The 21,264-nt window shown below is 32.4% G+C and overlaps 2 protein-coding genes across 13 annotated transcripts in view; one reads left to right on the plus strand and one right to left on the minus strand.

Annotated features, from left to right (window-relative positions):
- Nf-YA (nuclear factor Y-box A) overlaps positions 1–2,089 on the plus strand; it is a 34,293-nt gene extending 32,204 nt beyond the window's left edge. For all 6 annotated transcript variants that reach the window (XR_011044155.1, XM_068370696.1, XM_068370692.1 and 3 more), the window contains exons 9-10: positions 1,441–1,541; positions 1,837–2,089. Coding sequence is in view for 5 of the 6 variants with exons in the window: in XM_068370696.1 (XP_068226797.1) it covers positions 1,441–1,512 (72 nt within the window). In the remaining variant the exon portion in view is untranslated. The remainder of the gene's footprint in view (positions 1–1,440; positions 1,542–1,836) is intronic.
- Positions 2,090–4,598: 2,509 nt separating this feature from the next.
- Positions 4,599–21,264, minus strand: part of LOC137638547 (protein draper-like) — a 56,545-nt gene continuing 39,879 nt past the window's right edge. For 6 of the 7 annotated variants that reach the window (XM_068370686.1, XM_068370690.1, XM_068370688.1 and 3 more), the window contains 2 exons: positions 19,751–19,942; positions 4,599–9,284 (listed from right to left, as the gene is read on the minus strand). In XM_068370686.1, the coding sequence (XP_068226787.1) occupies positions 8,797–9,284; positions 19,751–19,942 (680 nt within the window). In that variant the 3' untranslated portion in view covers positions 4,599–8,796. Of the gene's footprint in view, positions 9,285–15,886; positions 15,989–19,750; positions 19,943–21,264 lie in introns of all 7 variants that reach the window. The other variant, XR_011044154.1, reaches the window with a different exon arrangement.

A 21,264-nucleotide genomic window follows, 5' to 3' on the forward strand; every position in this document is an offset into this window, starting at 1 on the left:
AAGACTCCTCACCAGTAACAGGCCTTCACACGTCACACTCACTTTCTTCAGAAACTTGTACCTAATACTGTACTTCTTTATCCTTGGAGGCATACTCAGCTTCTGATGGGTTGGACCTTCAATTTGTCTTCCCATACTGTATAGAGTACCCTCCAGTTCTGTTCTAGGTTTGGTATGTGAATACACATCATGAAATTTCTTGAGGTACATATCAAGACTTCACTCTTGGATGAAAGAACCTCTGGGACGTCATCAATCTAAAAATCTATTCCGTACCGGTGAAAGCAGAGATTCATGAGACGGTGATTACATTTATTCAGGTATTGTCACTCTTTCGTGAACTGAATGACCCCGAGGAGGCAACCATAACTGTCACCAGGGATATGGAATTACATCCATTGATCAGTTCTGGCACCCCTTTAGGACAGTCACAACTACTCATACCTGTTTATATGGGGTAAATTCGGAGACCTCTGGTCACTGTAATTCCTTACACAATAACCAATCGATTACCCTGCCCTCCGTGCTCTCCACAGAACATCTCCTTAACCGATTGAACCAACAGTGTATGCTCTGATGACAGGGATCCCAATGGAGAGACTTGATGGCACAAATTTCTTGACACCTAAATCTGCTACCATAAAAGCTGCTTCTATGCCAGCCTCCAACATCAAGATTCGAACACTGAGCAGTTGTAGTCACATGCATTAACAGGACTCAGGGCTTGAGATGTAGAGGTATACGGACGGGATCCTGTCAGGTTGCTTTTGCCACGACCTACAGATAATGGTATATTTGGGAAAGTTTATGGACTCGTAAGGAGAGAATGCAATAACTGGGAATGCCTATGGCATGACAGCAGTGAGATTCTTCCCTTCGGACATTTATTGCAATAGAGGCAGCCCCTTCAGACATTTATTGCAATAGAGGCAGCACAACCGTTTCCATACAACCTTCTGGATCAACTCTTGACGTCTTCTGAGGTTACTTCCTCAACGATCTCTCCAATAGTTCCTGAATTCAAAATTGCAGTTGCAGTTAGTGACCATTGGCGCTAGTTACATTTTCAACTCTTGGATGAAATTTTGTCATAGTTGACCTTGGATAGATAGAAAGATCTTTGCAATAATTGGGTCACCTTGACAACTTACAATTTATGTACATTATGAATAATTGGTTTAGTTTTGCATAGAGTTCTATTGGCGAAAGATTTGCTGTCCTTGATGACTTCCTACTAATTTATATTAAATAAAGCCTTTTGCTAACTTTTGTCTAAATCAGGTATGCAAATACTGTACAGTATTAAGATTTTTAATGATATTTTGCAATTGCACATTAAATTTGATTCAATAATTGTGGTTATACTATGTACCCAAATCCAAGTATTTTTGCTTCAGCTGCTATTATTTGTGTTAAATAATTCCATTTTAATTTTTACAGAATGGTATGGGGGTATTAATAACGGGTGATGTACCAGGCCGAGTAACAGAAGAGAAAGTTTTCGTCAGCTGAGATTACTTGAAAGGCTTAGCATATATCAGGTAAAACAAAATTACCATTCCTTGGCGAGGTTGGAAAATTTAGTCGAGAAACTCAATTTTTTATTGATTTAAGTTTTTTAACTGGAAAATAACTTCAATAGAAATTGCATCATTTAATGGAATAGTGTTTTAAATTGTAGAACAGGGGATAATATTCTGATTGATATATTTTGATTTTCTTACCCAATATACTTTAATGACGCATATCTAATGGCGATTTTATTATTGTTAGAAATCACAGTGTAGAAAATCTCTACAAAATATATTTAATGGTCTTCTCTTTTCCCCCTTACAGAGGTGCAACAATGTTGTTCATGTTTGTTTTTAATCATACGAAGTTGGTGTCTTCTTCTTGCTCATTTTATTTTGCATTTTCGATTTCCTGTTTTTATCCCAGTGGATTTGGGAAGAATTTTTACAATTAACTATACCCTTAGTAAGCATAATTGTTTATCAAAAAATTGGAAAATAACTGTAGAACAGTATTTTATAACTAGCAACCAGTGAATATCTTGCCGAATTATATATTTTTATAAATATTTATCAGACTCTATACTTCTATTAGGATTCTTTACTACACTAAAATATTGTATCACAATAGCAGCCAGTTACAATATCCAGATAATATTTCAAGTAATTTTTATACAAAAGGACCACAAAAATCAGTTTTCTAATGGTGTCTACGCATTTGTAAATCATCCAGAATTGCCATGACAAATGATGTGGGTACCAGATTTGGTTAAAATACAAGGGTAATTTATCTTAATAGTGACAGGCCATCACTTCACATAGGTGATAAATATTGGTTTAACCATACTGATAAGATGGGGAAAGTTTTCTTATTTGTAAATCTTCAACATTGTCCATATTAAATTAATTATCAATTAGGTAAGATAAAATGTCTTAGTTAATAATACTTTTTTTCCACGGGTTAGGTATACGTAGTTGAGAAGTCATTTTAAGTAGATTTCAGCTGTTTGAAAAGTATAGAAATAACAAACCTTATGGTTGGCAGATATATCAAAGAAAAGTTTGCATATTGGAATTTACAGCTTTTGTTTTATTGTAGTTCTTGATATAGGCTTCAAAAGCCGAGGTTTGTAGATACAAAAAGGAAACCATAAATCCATTGGTAGATGACGGACTGTTTATGACAAGACTATTTCCCTTAGGTTATCAGCATTGTACCAATTTTTCCCAGAACCAGGATGAATGTATGCAATTTGACCCTAAGGCCTGTGGCTTGCTTGGACCAGGGAGGGCATTAATTTATGAGGTATAAGTAAGAGACGTTGGACAGCAAAATTTAAAAGGCAAGTTCCCATTCCAATTGAAGTGGTGGCATTAACCCTTCCCTTTTCAAGGTAAATTATCCTGGCTTAAATCACTAAATTTACCTTAATGATTGTTAATTTGTTGAATGGTGTAGTAAGGTAAAAATATCTAAATCATATTTCCATTTTTAATTGATCAGTATCGTACCTTCAGTTTGTGCAGTTTTCTTTGGAATATTGCTTTAAGTACTTCATTCACCCCATCATTTTTCATTGCTAGTAATATTTTTCATATTGGTAACTGGGTAATATTGCATCTAATTTTTCCCCAATATAAATTATTACTTGTATCAGTTTTTTATGACACCACTGCAAGAGTTCCTGAGAATTGTATTTATTATTTACCATTATTTTTTGGTCTACAGATAATGTAATAATTACTGAAGTCTAATATGTTTGATCTTTTAATTAAAAAAACACAGCTTAACACTAACTAAAGTATGTCTTTCAATAAAATATTTGAAGTATTTCAATATAGGCTTTAGCCTTATTGTGATGTGGCCTTGGCCCTAGGTCATCAAGGTAGTTACTTTCTGTTGTAAAGCAACATTTTAAAATGCACTGTGGTCCTTATATCAGATAGTAATGTACGTCCAATGGAAATACTTTCAAAATATTACTCCTTTGATTGTATATTTGTACAGATGAATTTTTTATGCAAAGGTGTATATTTTGATAATGATTTTGATGTTTAATAGATTCAATGAAAGTAGTTTGTTGTGTACTTAAACACAAGAGAGTAGTATGGTTGCTTATTTCAACAGAATTAAATAATAAATCTGTAAAATGAGACTACGTTTGCAATTTTTCATTAATGACGGTTGTTTGAACGTGAAATAATTCATATCATGTGGTTCAGCAATTCATATGAATATTCAGTAGACAATTGTATTGTACAAACATTTTTTAAGGTTATTAAATTCTCTGTTGAAAGTTACCTTCTACTCTTATGTGATTGGATGTTTGTGTAGTTCGTCATTTCAACACGATTGTGGGCCATTAGACATGCTTTTGATATGAAGCATTAAGTGTAAATATAAATTTATGCATCAGTTTGTATTGATATAGTTTGTATTGATATAGTAAGTCATTACCGATTTGTTTTGTGCTATGTACCTTATTAGCAGAATTATCTTGGCTGCGAGTTTCTCAACAGTGCCCCTTGATGGTACACAATACACAGCTCCATTTTTGTTTAAAGTCATTACTGGTTTAGATAAATATCTATGGGGAAATTTATTTAAAGCTTTGCAAAGCCTTTGATTTGCTGAAGGTAACTTTTTTTCTTCTATTTGTTGAGTCATGATGCAGTTGCTGTTAATATTTTTTATATAATAAATATTACTTTGCTACAAGAAAGTTTTCTTAGCCAAAATTTGCTTCCGAGTTTGTGTTGTACTGTAATACAACTTGAAACTTCAGAGTTGTGGTGAAAATGTACATACAATATTTTAAAAAATCTAAGTCTGGTCTTATCTTCTTTTCCTTTCTTGTTCTTTTTTCCTCCTCTTCTTTCTATCTTCCTTTTGTGGGTAATACAATACTTTTTGCTTGTTCCTTACACCAATCTTTTGGTGTAACTATTTTTTTAATCCTTCAACTTCTCAGCATTGGGTCGTCTGGAATCAAACACCTTGCCTCCACTTTCATTCGAGAGCTTTTGAGGAATACATGAAATGTGCACAAGCCTGTAGAATAAAAATGTGGAGTATAGAAAGAAATATTAAGTTTCCATTTTATTCATGGTAATTTATCATTTTCATACAAATCATAACTGAGCAGTAGTAAACATTCAAGAATGGCCAAACACTAAACATGTTTAGTTGAGATATGAAGAAACTGCCAACTTACATCAACTTAATTTACATAAAAATCCCAGCTATACTTACAAGTTCAGAGGTGCCAACCACTCCCTGGGCAATACAAGTATATAACCTGTACATACCTTGTGGATGACCATTCTTAACTGCCTATGACTATGTATAAAGTGATGGAACACAGAGGAGGTGTTACTCCACCCGACCCTGACTTGGCTCGTGACTAGCCATTCTAAATTTCCACGACTACCATCTATCCTCAAAAGGTTTCCTTCAAATATAATTATGGAAACAAGTGGAAAATGTAAAAAAGGTTTACATCACATTCTGAATTATATTTTTGGAGGGTATTACTCTCATATCATAAGATCCCAACATTTTATATATACTGTATATATATATATCTATATATTAAACTTCTGCCAAAATTCTTTTGGAATTTCACATTTCATTCATCCAAATTTCGTGCTGTAAAATAAAGAGTACAAAATGAATTAGCAGTGACTAAAATCAAAGCTAAGCATGAAGTTTAAATGTCATCTCTAAATAAAAATATATACAAATGTTTGAACAAAATACAAAGCTTCATTATATAAAAGGATATAACTATACAGTGATTAAAAAAAAAGTTTTAACTGTACAACAGTAAATTAAAATTGTATTGTGAAGCATAAAAGGCTAAAAGCTAAGGTAAAAGGACTTTAAAATTAGATTTATGTAATGCATAATAAATTTCTCCCCATGATTAGTTTTAAAGAGATTTAATTTAAAAAACTTGAAATAAAAATAATCAAATAAATAAGAAATCTTAAAATTTATAAAGAGGAATGGATAAAGCTTGAAAATCAAAGTATGTTAAAAAAAGTATAAAATTTGACCAACTTTTATAAAACCAATTCAAATGTAGATTTAATTCCCAACACTTAATCATTACCCTACATTCTTCCCACCAATAACTAAAAAGGTTGAAGTGTACATAATGTAATTTTAAAATCTTCAATTAACAAGCAACATAATTTCTTGAAAGCTTAAAGCTATTTTTCCTAAAATCAAGATTATTTCTTACCGTTCCTTTCTCCCTCCCTCTAACTGTGAGGATCTTTCTGCTTTTTATTGAAAGCAGTTCACCTCTTAGCACATACATGCCATATGAAATAAAATTGTTCATTCTAACATTACGGTATGTCATAATTCTGTGTAGGCACTTAGTATTGAAGAAATAAAGTCACTAACAAACGCCTGTTACATAAGGAAGTCACACATTCAAGACCATACATGATACACTAGGCAATATTATCAGGTGGAAATCTCAATACCGAAGCAAATACAAAATATTGCCAACATCTAGACATCACCCTGTTTTGTGCACATTAACTTTGGAACACCATAGCTTTCCAGTAATTCTGCAGGCGTCCATAACCGAGAAAACTCAAATTTTAGAGTTAAAGTACTAAACTGAATACAAGTACATCATTAGTGTCAGAAAGGGACGACTAAAGAAATGAACAAATAAGATAACATGTTACTTTTTACCTCTATAAATTATGAGATTAAAAGTCCTTGCATCCATCAATGGTGAAAAGACAGTAAATATACCATTATTAACATCATTGTCAAGATACTGATAAAAGTCTTCTGATGTTGGGATACATATTCCAAAATACAAACGCCTCAAGGGGCTTTGTTTTCAATTGGCCTATTAAGCCTTAAAAATTATGGTTCCCTTGATGATAAGCATACTTCTGGTATACTTTAAAGATATGTTTCACTAAAAAGGGAACGAGTTTGGTATCATACACACTACATAACATGTTAATCCAGAAATATGTATAAAATTCAAATTAAGAAATAAATATATTACCTCATTAGTAATTAGAGGCATGAAAACTTATAAATTTTATAAATCAGCATGAGGTGCACCACTTCCACTAGAATTCACATGCTCCTAAAATATCTGAAAAATCATAGTCTTGAAGTATTTTCTCTCACTGTTATTACCCATCGAGGCTATTGTTATATCCCCACATTTGTTTTTAACTGAAAGCACTCATAAATGCTATGAGCGTTATGGTTCACAGCTCAGTACTGATGAAATAAAAGTTAGATACAAGATTTACAGTGAAAACAATTTCAAAATACAAATGATAATTAGTAATGTTTTGTAATCTTAAGAAATAATCTAAACAATATTACCTTTACAAATACCAAGCTTCAACGGAAAATACTGCCAGCGAACTTTAAATTAAATTAATTATTTGAAAATTACTTTACTTGACTTGTAATACTCACCCCTGACCTAGCCCATGGAAATTAAATATACAAAATTGTGTAGCAACAGACTTTGGAAATTTTTTTACAAAATCTTCTAATTAAATTATGGCAGCCTTCACGATCACCCTTAAAATAAGAAGAGAATTATATGTTGCATAAAATAGGCAAGAGGAAATTCCTGAAATTAATTTTAAAATACTCAAGTAACACTGCTTCCTCCTTTCCAGGACAAGGTTTAAAATATCAGTCTAGAATAATCAAATGGGGCTAAAATCAAGAATAACATTAAAATTAATATTTCTATAATCAAAATCCACCAAAAACTACTTATAAACAATAAGGAAATTAAAAGCTTTGTGCTACCTACTATAGTCAATTCTTTTTAGTGAGGCAGATTTGCACCATCTCGCAGGGGTGCCCTTTTAGCTCGGAAAAGTTTCCTGATAGCCGATTGGTTGGACAAGATAATTCTAACCAGTCAGATTGCAGGAGACTTTTCCAAACTAAAAGAGCACCGCTGCGAGTCGGTGCAAATACGCCTCACTAAAAAAAATTGAGTATAGTTAGGTCATGAATTTGAGCTCAAAACTAAAAAGACAACAAAACTTCAAAAATTATTTTCTATTGCTGCAATGAAGTTGAAATGTGAAATTGTATCAAGAGCTTTACTGCTACTAAAAAAGGCATTGATAATATGATTTGCAACACTTCTGAATGTTACAGCAGTGTATGAATCAAGTTCAGAATGAAAATCTAAAACTAAGAATTAGAACACAAGAATTGTATAATTTCACTAAAGATGTAGATAAACAATATAAAATTAATGCATAAATGCTATCCAAAAACAGTTATCTACAAGCCACTGAAAATGCTATCAGAGAATTCAGTAAATGCAGAGAAAAGAAAGGAGGAAGATGAGAAGGCTCGCACATGACCAAGTAAAAGACTTTTAAGCAACCATTATACAAAAAATTGGCACAATGATAAAAAAAGGTTTAGTTTTTAATCTTTAAAACTTATATATTCTATGTTATATTAATGCCAAGTATCAAGAATTAAAAAACATTGTAATTTATTAAATTAATAAAAAATCTCAACTCAAATCTGTTAAAAGAAATTTCTTCAAGAGATCAGTCATCCAAGTTCACCACATCAAGGTCTATCTGATATGAGAAATGCAGATGTTTACATTTTTGCTTTATAAAATCCACTTTCATACCAAAAATAACAGCATTTAGTATGATCACACTAACATCCTTCATCCTATTAACAACTTCCGGTCACACAAAAGCCATCACTAACACACTTTAGTTTTAAAAGTTGACAATGCCCTTAAATGCATTTTTCTCTCGTCAAAAAATTTATAAATCCTCCCCGGTATTGTCTACACAACCAATTATGGATGGACCTCTACTTTGTCAATTATAGTTATCACTGCAAAACTTGTGCACTAAAAATAATATATGAATCTGTACATGGAACTGCACAAGTGTGTCTTTTCCGTAATTTGTTATATGATAACAATTAAATTCACCAGATGAAAAGGAGAAGCTCACATTCACTACCAGCAACTTCTTCACTGATCAAATGTATAAGATCAGTATTTGTCTTTCAAAGGTGCACGGCGCGCTCATCTTGAAAACTCGACGACTGCAAATTTTTCATTTGTAATCTTTTATAACTTTCCATTATCAATTTAGCAAATTTTATTTGAAAACACACTTCTCTCAGAAGAGTTCATCTAGAAATTCATTTGCATTTTTCAACAAGTTCAGGAAAAACCACTGACCAGGCACTCAAAATGGATTAATTTTAAAATTCTCACCGACTGATTTACAAGTTGTCATCAGGGGATAAAGCCTTTGTTTCAACTGCACTATTGACACTGTCATCTGAATCTTCAAGCACTGATGTCCCTGTAACATTGAAATCATCTTCAAACTTTGCATAAGCACCACGTTTCCCAGAATCCATAGAAACATCTAAATTGTTGACTTTGACTCTAGCATACTCGTCATCACTAGCAGAAGGTTGAAGATTACATACTTTAGGCACTCCATCTATGCCGTTGCAAGCTAATCGAGAGTACTCATCATTGTGAGGGCCATCTAGCCTGGATATATTTAAATCATTTGACGATGGAGCAGGCGAGTGCCCCTGATGATGTTTATGGATTTCTTGTGCAGAAGGCTCATTGCTGGGTACAGGGTCATTGCTTGCAAGTTGGTCAGCTGATCGCCGTAGCTGTGATGCCATTGTGTAGTAATGTGGCTTCACCTCCCCAACTGGACGTGAATATGTTAGATGATCATATTCACTCTCTGCCAAAGACAAACAAAAAATTAAATGGTTTTCTATAAAAACAATCATGACAATATAATAGAATCAATATTTCTACATTCTTTAAAGTTTAAGTTCACTAAAATCATCAGGAAATTTTAACAGCCACAACATTCAGAATACAGGTTTCCAATTTTTTTTAACAACAAAGCCATGCATGCTGAAGGACCAAAGGGGAAACTGATTTTAAGACAGGAACGACGGAGATAATCTGACATGTAAAAATTAAAAAAGACCAATTTTATCACAGGAGAGAGATTAAAATATGATTAAATCAAACCACTTTAATACCTCTTAACAAATCACAAAATCCAAGAAAACACATTTGAGAAAAATGGAAAAAACTTGTTCCTAATCTTATTTTTACACTAAGGTTCTCTGGTGGTCATTTCAGAGGAAAGAGAGAGGGGGAAAATGTTATAGGGGAAAAACGTTGCTTATGTAATATGTTGAGCAGGTTGACATAAGTCTTCATAGTTTATGACTGATCTATATGAACATTTTTATTGATATTTAAGATACTTTATATTTCTTTTTCATTACTTCTCATATATATAGTTGTTTGTTTATTTCCTTTCCTTATTGGGATATTTTCTTTGTTGGAGCCTTGGGGTTGTAGCATACTGCTTTCCCAACTAGGGTTGTTGATTAGCTAGTAATAATGTCTCGCAAATTAATCCGACAAATTAGCGTACCCCTACGGCTCAATACTATTTTAGTGGTTTTACCTCAAAATCAGTTGAAAGATACTGTATTAAAATAAATCTTAAAAATATTTCTGTAAATATGTAGTGACCTTTAAATCACAGTAGTAGATGTGTATTGTGGTGAGGTTACCAAAATACTGACTTTAGTTCTTGGCTTGCTGATTAAAATAATTTAGGTAACTTTAAAGTGCCAAAGTAGACACATTTGCGACATAATGAGAGTAGAACCTAGGAGTTTCAATTACCATTCAATCTCTATCTATTGGAGATTAGGGTCTGTTTACCTGCTAAAGGATACCAGTTCACAAACATAACACTGTCAAAACTCATCTAATTTTACAGTTATCTTTGCATTGGAACAAAATATCAAAAATTATTACAAGTATCTGAGAATTACATAAATATTGTGGAAGAATGTGATGGTGCGTATAATTCTTTTCCCAATATATCAGCAAACACTCATTTCCTGTACTCAAATAGGGATCAGTCAAAAGAAAAAACCCAGCCCTTTACCATTAATTTCTAACATCAAGAAAGAATAAAACCGAGGACTTTCCTACCCTAGCAGCTGTGCCAGATATTAAGAGCAGCACTTGCACACTGCATGCACTGAATCATTTCTACCTTTAACTAAATGCAATTGACAGATGTTACGGGGTTTGGTAACTTAGTACATCCCGTTGGTAACAGCTTACAAAGATAAGGTCCTGAGTGTTTAATATGAAAGAAGGGTTTTGAATAAGTACACCACAGAATACAATTTAACTAAGTTCCTTTAAAAGAATTTCTTTAAGAAGAACTAGCTGTAGAATTCTTGATGCACGTTAAGCTAGCTTACTATTCTTGACAAGATCAGCTAACTGAAAAGATGGAGTGAGGGTTGGACATTATGAGCTGGATGCCTAGGTTTACGAGACTTGGGAAATTTTCAACGCAAGAACATACTCTTGGACCACATCTCATGTGTATGTTGGGGACTTATAGACTAATTTCTACTTTGTCCTTTCATCTTCTATATGTCATTTTTCTACACCTTATAACTACATACAGTACTCATTATTCCAATGCATTCTAGCCTATCTAGATAAACCAATGTCTTGCACAGCAATGGTCAGTATTACCCAAATCATTTCCAAGACAGTAGTTATATTTCAAGAGTGGGAAAGCTGTTAAAAGTTAAGCTTGCAAAAACTCAACAACTGCATAAACAAGCAACTCATTAAAAATTAGGGAAGTTGTTTACAAAACATTATAATTAAAATTATTAAAACATACAGGAACTTGCCAGTAAAAAAAATAATTATCAACACTGATGTCATGAGTAGATTAATTAAAATTGAATTTGATGTAGAAAACAGCAAATGGATAAACCTGAAGCACAGTACCTTGCCGTAAGGACTGAACATGCAAATTGGAAGTGCTATAGAAGAAAACAAAACTGGAATAATCCTTAGCAGAAAACAGCACTTGTCAACTGATGTATACAGTGTACTTATGGTAAAAAAACAATGAATAAACATTTAAGAACTTTTGATGAAGATAAAAGTAAATTCCATGTTTATGGGCTTTTTCATTCTCAGATTTGGTATTTGTTTAGGGAAAAAAAAAAAAAAAAAAAAAAAAAAAAAAAAATCTAGTCATCTACATAACTGGAAAAAGAACAATACCATGTATGCTTGTAGTTCGACAATACTTATGTTTTAATTGGTCATAAATGCACAATATAAACAGTACATCCCTACCAATCTATTGAAATCAAATATTATACAAAACCCTTTTTTGATGTGTTAAAAGTTTTTTAAAGTCATTAAAACCCCTATCAAAGTGTAAACAAGAGTTAAGATTAGGCAAAACAGGTACAGAAGCATTAAGTCTTGTGACCATAGATTAGATATCTAAAACTATTAAAAGATATTTTACAAAATTTACAGCAATATTGTATGTAGTATAGTATGCAAAAAATTTAGGAAGTTTCATGTAACATACTACATAAACATCATTGCTGAAAATTTTTAAAATCTAAAAATTACTTATACTGTATAGTCCCCACTCTATATACAACCGTCTATTATCAATGCCGTTATTTCAATCGTACTCAAGTTATTTTACAGCATTATCATTGAATTCGTTATAAGGAGGGTTAAGTATAAAAACTCTAGTGGTTAAGTATACAAAATCTAATCTAATCATTAAGCAAGAGAACCAGAATTCTAGATTATAACCTATACATAGCTTGGGCTACTTAAATGTACATATGTGCTAAGGAACATCTAGCACTTGCTTAATATGGAATCCCGTATCCTATTCTATCTAGATTAACGTCAATTTCAGATGAAGTATTCTTAAAATTATTTTGAATTTTATAAGATTAATTTCATATGACTAACACCCTTATTAACATAATACACCATACATCTTTTCCTAATACAGTACAGTACTGCAAACTATAGCTAACTTAGCTAACTTGAACAGTTTAGACCTTCATAAAGAATATGCCTATACAAAAAAAAAAAAAAAATGAATATTTACTTAGTGCTGGTGGGACTACAGGATTTATTAATTGTAATTTTAACCATACCCCATAGTGTACATAATGAAAATCACTACAGTATGTGGATTGTATTGACATTAGGTGGTGCTTTATATATTTGTCGCTGATACCTGCACAAACTATCACCATAGTAGTATGAACATAGATATATTCAGATTAAAATTTCCTGGAACCATAACGCACCAAACCACCAATTGGAAGTGGTTTAGCCTTGCCTAGCATAAGAACTGGAATACTGTAGGCCCCATTCTTAATGAAAAAAGCAGATTGTCTAATTCATGTGGGTCTGGTGATCTTACCAAGTAAATTTAGATGGATATCTGTATTCTGAAATAGGGAATGATAAAAAACTAATACTCTGTAATAGGATATTATTGTTGTAATTATCTGGCATCATGACATCAGTGGTCACTGATGTGTAATTGGAAATTATAGCTAAAGGAGCTGTAGAACTAAAGTACTCTGTATTTCAAGAAAAAATGTTTGAAGAAATTCGAAAAACAACACTTACACAACAGCATAATCACAAGAGAAAACACAAACCAAAATGGGCTGACTGAAACATCGCCATGTAGAAATATTTCAAGCACTTCAAATCAAGCATACATTGAATTACATATCTGAAAATACCACTTGTGAAGAAAGCAGAATAAACTCACATATAGAGCGCTAAAAGTGCATAAACCCTAAGATTAGAAACAGACACCGATAAAATAATTCAATAACCCAGATACTGTGAATACTTGCATCTAAACTTCAAGCACTGATATTATTCAAAGTTTACTTGAAACGAAAAAAATTGAAGTCCTCTCCTATACTGGGCTTGGCATTTGATGTGATTACTTAGTATTACAAAAAAATTTGTAGTTTCATAGTTATAGGGGATTTCTCTTCAGTACTCGAACGCCAGAAATAAATGATTCATATTTGATCAGTATCATATAAAGTATATATTCTTAAAAATTACAATAACTTTCATTGGAATGTACCATACTGTACTATCGAAACCGACCAATGACACCTTTAACTCACTGATGATACACAATGTAATTGTTACATCCCTAGCATTCTCAAGACCTTGGTTACAATAATACAGGTCATGATGCTCCTGGTTTAAACCTTATACCTATATGCATACTTGTGAAACTATTCTTATGAAACTACCCAGATGTTCATAAAGATTCTCTAATGAAGCCTGGTTCTATATTGACAAAGTTTACCCTGAAACTAGACATTTCCTACTTTATATCTTTTCACTAGGCTTAGGCATCTTGTACATAATACAGTATCGAGATAATCTGACCATTAATGTCAATAACCTTGGCCTTGGGTACACCACAGCACTTTTGTCTTTTCAGTCTTACTTATGAAGACCCCTAGGTTTTAAGCCCATTGTAGCTGCAGGGGAGTTGTCTAAGCTATTTTGAATTAAGTTAATCTATTACTCTCTTACCTATGAATATGGGGTTGCATTTAATATTCAATTTAGAATTGATCAGAAATATCAGATACAATAAAAGTAAACATTTAAAGATAATGTAATCTATACTAAGTTATTTAAAATTTCTTTATTAGACAATTTGGAGTAACATATTTCAAGCCGTAGTTTAAACTGTCAGAGTAATCAAGACAAGTTTAGTAATCCTAACCTTATTGCATTACTTATACTTAATTCTATCCTTCTCTCTCTCTCCAACAGTGTGTGGGAGTCAGCAATATGAACATCAGGGAAAGTTGATAGAAATAAACAGGATTTTAATAATCAAAAATTATTTTTTCTATACTTACTAGATGTTCACATACATACTGACCCTCCTCCCCACAGACTTGGGGTATCAAGAGGAGGGATAATTTCAACTTCGAAACTGAAGAGAGTATCTGACATAGCAGTTCTGGACTTCTTAACAATTCTACTAGAAAGTTCCATTCCTTTGTTAAGGACATGTATTTATTGAAGCAAGAACACAAGACATTATAAAAATCTTAAAACTTTAAAATTTTCATGGATAAGTGTCGATTAAACCATGCTCTTGGAGAAGAAGCAACATGAACATCAGGTGAGTAAAGTAATAAGAAATCTTATGATTAAAATCCGTTATTTTCATGCTCACCCGATGTTCATATACAGTACTTTATTTGACACTCCCTCTTCCCAGTATAAAAAGGATAAGGATTCATTTTTGACTTTGAGACTGAAAAAACAAAATGGATGCAGGATGCCCAAGTCAAGGTTATTCCCATAAACTGCCAGATAATCTTATCACTGTACTAGAGGCCTAAGTCTTTTGAAAGGGTATACACCCATATAAAACCAGGCTTCAAGAGAGAAGTATTATGAACATCAGTGGAGTATGGAAATAATAAATTCTCTTATCAAAATTCAGTTTTTGATCAAGATTAATTAAAACCATGTCAAAGTCCTACACAAGGGCCTTGTACCACATCATAATTTCTACTTTCTGCGTTGTTTACTAAAATCATCAATACCATACCATTAATATCAGTGCTTTTTATGAACATAAATCTGTATTAAGAAAATGGAAAAAAATTTAGTTTCCTACTTTAGTAATAAGAAACTAAAGTTTGTAGTATTTATAGTTTTCATCTTTGTAAAATGCAAGCCTTTTGTAAAACATGTTCGTTATAATAGTGATAAGTACTACCATGCTTACTATGTTGTTGCATAGATAATTTTTAGTGTTTAATTAAATATACCACTACTGAATACCTATTGTGAATACAATATTCATAAGCAGACAAAATACTGGGCAAATACACATAGATAATTTACGAGATATTTTCCATCAAGATATTTTTTGCGCTCTTTAGAAATTTTAAAAACTTACAAAAGTAAGTTAAACTAATTGTAAATTCAAGTACTTAGCCAAGCTTGGTAAGCAAACTTACTTAAGCAAACATCACACGTAAAATCTATACTTGTGGCAGTGCAAAACTATAAAATTAGAAAAAGAGCTTGTTGAAATATAAGATATGTATACTTTTGGGTTTCTAAAAAAGCTATCTGTATCCACATGACGTAATAATGCGCAAAATTCAAGTAACGTACAAAAATTTTCTAAAATATTTGTAACATTAATTTGACAAATCATGCATATGAATAAATGATGCAGCCTAAAAAGAAGCAGAACCGTGCTCTTACAGATATGAGAAAGCCCATATAAAACTGGCTAGAATATATTTATCAACCAAAGCTGGTTTTCCTTTTACTGTATGAGAGAAATGAACAATAAACTAAATTCTACACCATATATAGAATTGTTCACTAGCAACATAAAGAGATGAAAAATTTGTTCAAACCAATTACCCGAACACAGGAACGGAGATTTGCGAAAGTCTTGACTAAGATATAGCGCCAATTAATATGCGCCAAGTTTACACGAACCACTTCTTCTGAATATTGTAAAAACTGCTCAAAGAGCAGTAAATACCGGGATGAGGCCAGTGCAGAGGGTAAAGAATGAGAAAAGAAGAAAAAGAAAGAAGATGAGCAAATTACAATTACTGTAACTCAAAGGGTAATTGTTAACAAAACACAAGACACAGTGGACAAGCAATGTATCATAAAACTGCTCATTACACTAATCAAAACAATATAAACCTTCAACAAAACATACGCATATTTGGCTTAGAATAGGCTACAAATAATTACACTGAGAAATGTTCAATGCTGAAGAATGATTTTCTTCTGCTGCTGTAAATAATAGCACATATCATCACCTACATATGTAATGAGCAGAATTGATGAGACCACTTTTAATAACATACAGCAATAAGAAATCTTAGCCATCACTAGAAAAGCAAACCGTCCCATCAACATTTGTTATGACAAGATATATTAGTAAAAAAATTACAGTACACTATGGTCAATTCAAGTCAAATTTATCTCTCCTTCTCTAGAGATAAAAAACCTATTCTGAATGAGATCAATATTGGTTTACTATCAAAAAAACTAATTCTATTCCAAATGCACTATGTAAAGGAAAATAGAGGTGGAAAATTTATCAATTTAAAATAGAGATAAAGTTATCGAAGATCAAAATAATTATGAGGAGAACTTCTAAGTGATGGCTAATCCTTGAGTTAGTGTGTTGACCTCCAGTTGGAAAAATACAGGGATCCAATTGCCATGTAATAAACCACAACTTCAATACGATTAAATCACGTAATGAACATTTACGAAAGTATAATTTATAGCATAAATATCAATCAAGTTTCCCAAAATTCATTTGAGAATTTAACTTTGTCAAAACACTAATCCCAAGAATGATGGTTGCTTGATGAGAAAAATAAAGACCAACAGAAGCTCACTCATTTTTTAGTACTCTATTATTAAGTGGGGAAAATTCAAAAACACTCATCATGTTCCCCTGACAAATATCAAGATTCTGAACGAAGCTGAAAAACCTATGTCACAAGGTTATAAAATCTACTGAAAAAACACGCTTCATTCGTAACTCTAAGGCTTAACACAAGCACCGTGCATTATCTTCATTCTGTTATTTAACGGGACCAGTTCTTTTGAATGGCAAAATCCTGATAAATGAACACTTTGGTAGGACAATAGGATGAAAAGTAAATCAAATGCTTTCAAAGAAAAGACTTAGTATCAGTACCAAAGCCAATATTGTGCATTCATTTCATTCATCTGGAAGAGATTTCAACGTTTCAGATGCTGTCTCAACAGATTTTTTGCCTTAATTTTATTCATCTGGAAGCGATTTTAACGTTTCAGATGCTGTCTCAATAGAGTTTTTGCATTCATTTTATTAATCTGGGAGCGATTTTAACGTTTCAGATTGTACATTTCATCCAATTTCTTAACAAAACTACTGTAAATACAGATTAGTTAGAGCAACAACTCAAAAGAAACTGATCCCATTTGGTATACTAAAGTTCAATGAGAATTTTTTAGTTAATGTTTCTGGTACTCTGTGAAAAGTTAATCTGTATACTGTATTGAAAAGCTAATCTGTATACTGAATGTTTTAAGTGTAAACATGGCAAAGGTTGTGGTTTAGCAATCAATCATGCTTTCTGACTGTATCAATGGGTACCAATGAATACATTTAGCATAACCATGATTACCTTCAAGCTTTATCAAACAGAAATCAATGCAAACTTCCTTCACTTCCACAATACAGTCATTTGAGAGCAACCACACTCATGATGGATAGACGAGGTTCAAGGACTGTGGATCATGAAACAAAACCGGTAATCATCTGCCTATCGGTACAATCTGAATAATCTCAGAAGAATGATCTCAATAAAACAACCCAGATTATACTGTTAAAAGCTGATGAACCAAATTTCAAAGAACCACTTTAGTCAAGAGGGTCAGTGGAGTTGTAAGATGTCACAAGTTGTCAGTACATATTTTGAAAAAAAAAGAAAAAAGAAAAAAGGTATAACGGTAAAATGTACAAGAAACTAAGATCTTCGCTAATTTTCTGACGCTGACAATGTTCACTGAATACTTTCCCATTATCTTCAGCTCCTCAAAAGACTAGAAAATTTACATGTTTGAGACAGAAAGCACCAGTGAATAAGAAAACAAAACTTCATACTTTGAGATTGCTAGCAACCATATATAGAAATATTAACAAAAATAGACCCCAAGAACAAAGCTTAACAAAATTTGAATCATTAGAAATTATATAAATAAAAGTTTGACACCAAATACTGTAATCTAACAGCATAGCCTAATTTCCAGTAATTGTTAAATAAAAAATATGGGGGCATCAACGCACAATAACCGTACCTACCACAACATGATTTTCTGCTATCATTAAATCGATACAAGGCAGAATTCTGATAAAATATTTACTTAGGACCCAAAATAACCTTAATCTTTTATATATTTACAGCAAATACAAATTCCGCATATCCATTACAATCAACTTTCACCACTGCCCGCATTCCTCTAATGTAAAGATTACAGCCGCAAAACTGAAAGCAGTACTTTTGCCAAGACCTAAATCGCATGTGAAGAGTAGGCAAACCAAACTATCCAAATACCATGGTACAAGTTTTTATGAAAAAAAAAAAGGAAATGAAGATAAAATATATCATCAAGGATTAAATGATAAAACCTTCATAAAAAGTGAATGACCCAAGAGTAAGAAATGAGAGAAAAAAATAAACTGGAGTTTGACAATGTAGTGCCATCCACAAAAAGGATAAGGGTCATAGGTTGGGTGATTAAAGGGGAAATTTGTCATGTGAGAAGGTGTATATAAGGAAAGGTGTAAAGGTGTAATATTCTCGTACCTTTAGATTGATCCTCTAAGCTTCCAAGCCTTGAGAAAAATACATATGGGAATATTACACCTCACAAAGGACATTCTAAAAATACCAACTAATGGCAATGGCTAGTAGTTGGCAGTTTTAAAAAGTTCAATGAAATTACTAGCTTCCTCTTCAGTTCAAACACATTTATCTACAATCTTGAATTTAAGGAATAACTATGATACAGTAGTTAAGGTCTTATAAAATTATGCGTTGAATTTTGAACTGAGGATGAAACTTCTGATCATAATATAGATATAAGCTAAGTATTTGAGAATAAAGGCACTATTCTTATATTTTTTAGTTTCAATAAACTTAAGGCAAGACTGAAGTATAATTTTGTATCAAAAGTAATTTAGAATCCCTCCAGTGATACCTAGACAGTAAATTAGTTATAATTATCTCTAAATGAGATGGGTAATTATGGAAAGATTGCAATGGAAAGAAAACCTAACAGTACAAACAGAGCTAAAGTATACACGTGTAAATACTGTACAAGGAGACGTGCTTTGTGTGACCACAAATCTGAGAAAATACATATACTGTATCCTCCGATTGTCGAATTCAGGAATCCTAATCTATGAGCATGTAAAAAATGACAATTAACTGGGGGGTTAACAAGTAAAAGGGGCTCACAATAGCTACTGGGTCACTGGGCTCAAAATACAAAACTGCACTTAAAATTCAAGGGACCAAATTTTACAAAAGGGAGAAATTGTACAAGGTTTATCACAGCCTCTAACATTATCTAACAAGATAACTCAATACAATACCTCAATATAATTTCATCTCAACCACTTTTCTCTAACAAAGTAAGAAGTCATTTTTACAGAATTACTGTTATTCTGAGATGAATAACTTTCAACAGAATAAATGCACTTACCAGGGTCTTTGGGTGGAGGCGGTCTTTGTTTTATTTCGTCGTAAACGTGTTCTACGAGCCTGTTGTCTTTAAGGCTCTCAATAGAATGATAAATATTTAAATTGGGATTAGTGGCATCTGCCTCTAAGGCTTTGACACGTGCTGCTTGCCTCTGTAGGGTCGATGGAACATCGTAATGTCCACCAACAGCACCTGAAAAAACAGAATAAATTGGTCACAATAAATCAATTGTATTCTGGTTATTTTAAGCGTTATCAAATGACATAAATCACAGTGAGTTTTACAGGCAACAGACATAAATCCTTTATGGAATCTCAAGTCCATAATATTTCTCTCGTGATAATCTCAGGCAAAGATAAGTAACTATTTCTGGTTTGTTTTCAACAGAAACATGAGTTTTAACCTACAGATTTTACAACAAAATTGGCAACCAAGATATAGAATTTCAGCATTAAAATTGTTATTTCTATACTCGCCTGATGTTAACACTGCTTCTCTGGAAGCTTGAATTATTGACATTTACCCCTAATAAAACAAAAATCCCTTTTCTTTCCTTTCAATACACACATGCCTTTAGTAAAGTATCGAGGCACTCTAGCGATAAATGACGAGAAACGAAGCTATAAAGAGCCAAACTCCATCATTTTACTCTCCAAGTTGAAACTACAGTATTTCCTATCCTCTTGACACCACAAGTCAGTGGGAAGGAGGGTGGACATATCTATGAACAAAAGTTAAGCATAGAAATAACGAATTTTATCAAAACTTACAATTTCCATAAAACTCCCCTGGTGTTCATATTGCTAAATACCACACACTAATGGAGGTGGGACACCAATGAAAGAGATAGGCCATTTATAGAATTATAGTATACAATAATTAAAATTCTACTCAAATACTTTGAAAGATGGGACTAAATTGTTCCTCCAAGTGAAATTTTATTTCTAATTACAAATCTATAGAACCCAAACACCATTTTATTAAAACTGGATTTTTCATTAATTAGAAAATTGAAAAACAAAAAAATAATTTGACCACATTGCCAACGAACCACTATAGGACCTACACACCAGAAATCTCGGTTAACAAACCAGGATTCTTTATGAAAAGGATCAGTGAAAACAAACTTGGTTACGACATTGAGCTGGCACCAAAACTCTTTCTAAAGAAAAATTTCTGTTAAAATTAGAAAAATGTTGTTGCACTTTAAGCATCATGAATCTTAACCTTCAAAGCTTGTGAACAAACTTTTAACTACAAATGACACTGCATTTTGGACAAGATAATTTAGAACTAATCCCACAAAACAAGGTAGGGACACTACCTTTCCTGTCAATGTTCATGTACAAATAATACTGAATGTCTCTTACTAGACAACAAAACCTACATTCTGACAAAATACTTTCATCCATTTCCAAAAAGTGGATTTGCAAAATTGCAGAAAACTTAGTCATACAATATTTTTTGTGAAGGATTGCAAAGATAAAATAATCTTATGCTCCCCAAAATCAACA

The sequence above is a fragment of the Palaemon carinicauda genome, chromosome 3 (genome assembly GCF_036898095.1).
Source record: "Palaemon carinicauda isolate YSFRI2023 chromosome 3, ASM3689809v2, whole genome shotgun sequence".
Classification (NCBI taxonomy): domain Eukaryota; kingdom Metazoa; phylum Arthropoda; class Malacostraca; order Decapoda; family Palaemonidae; genus Palaemon; species Palaemon carinicauda.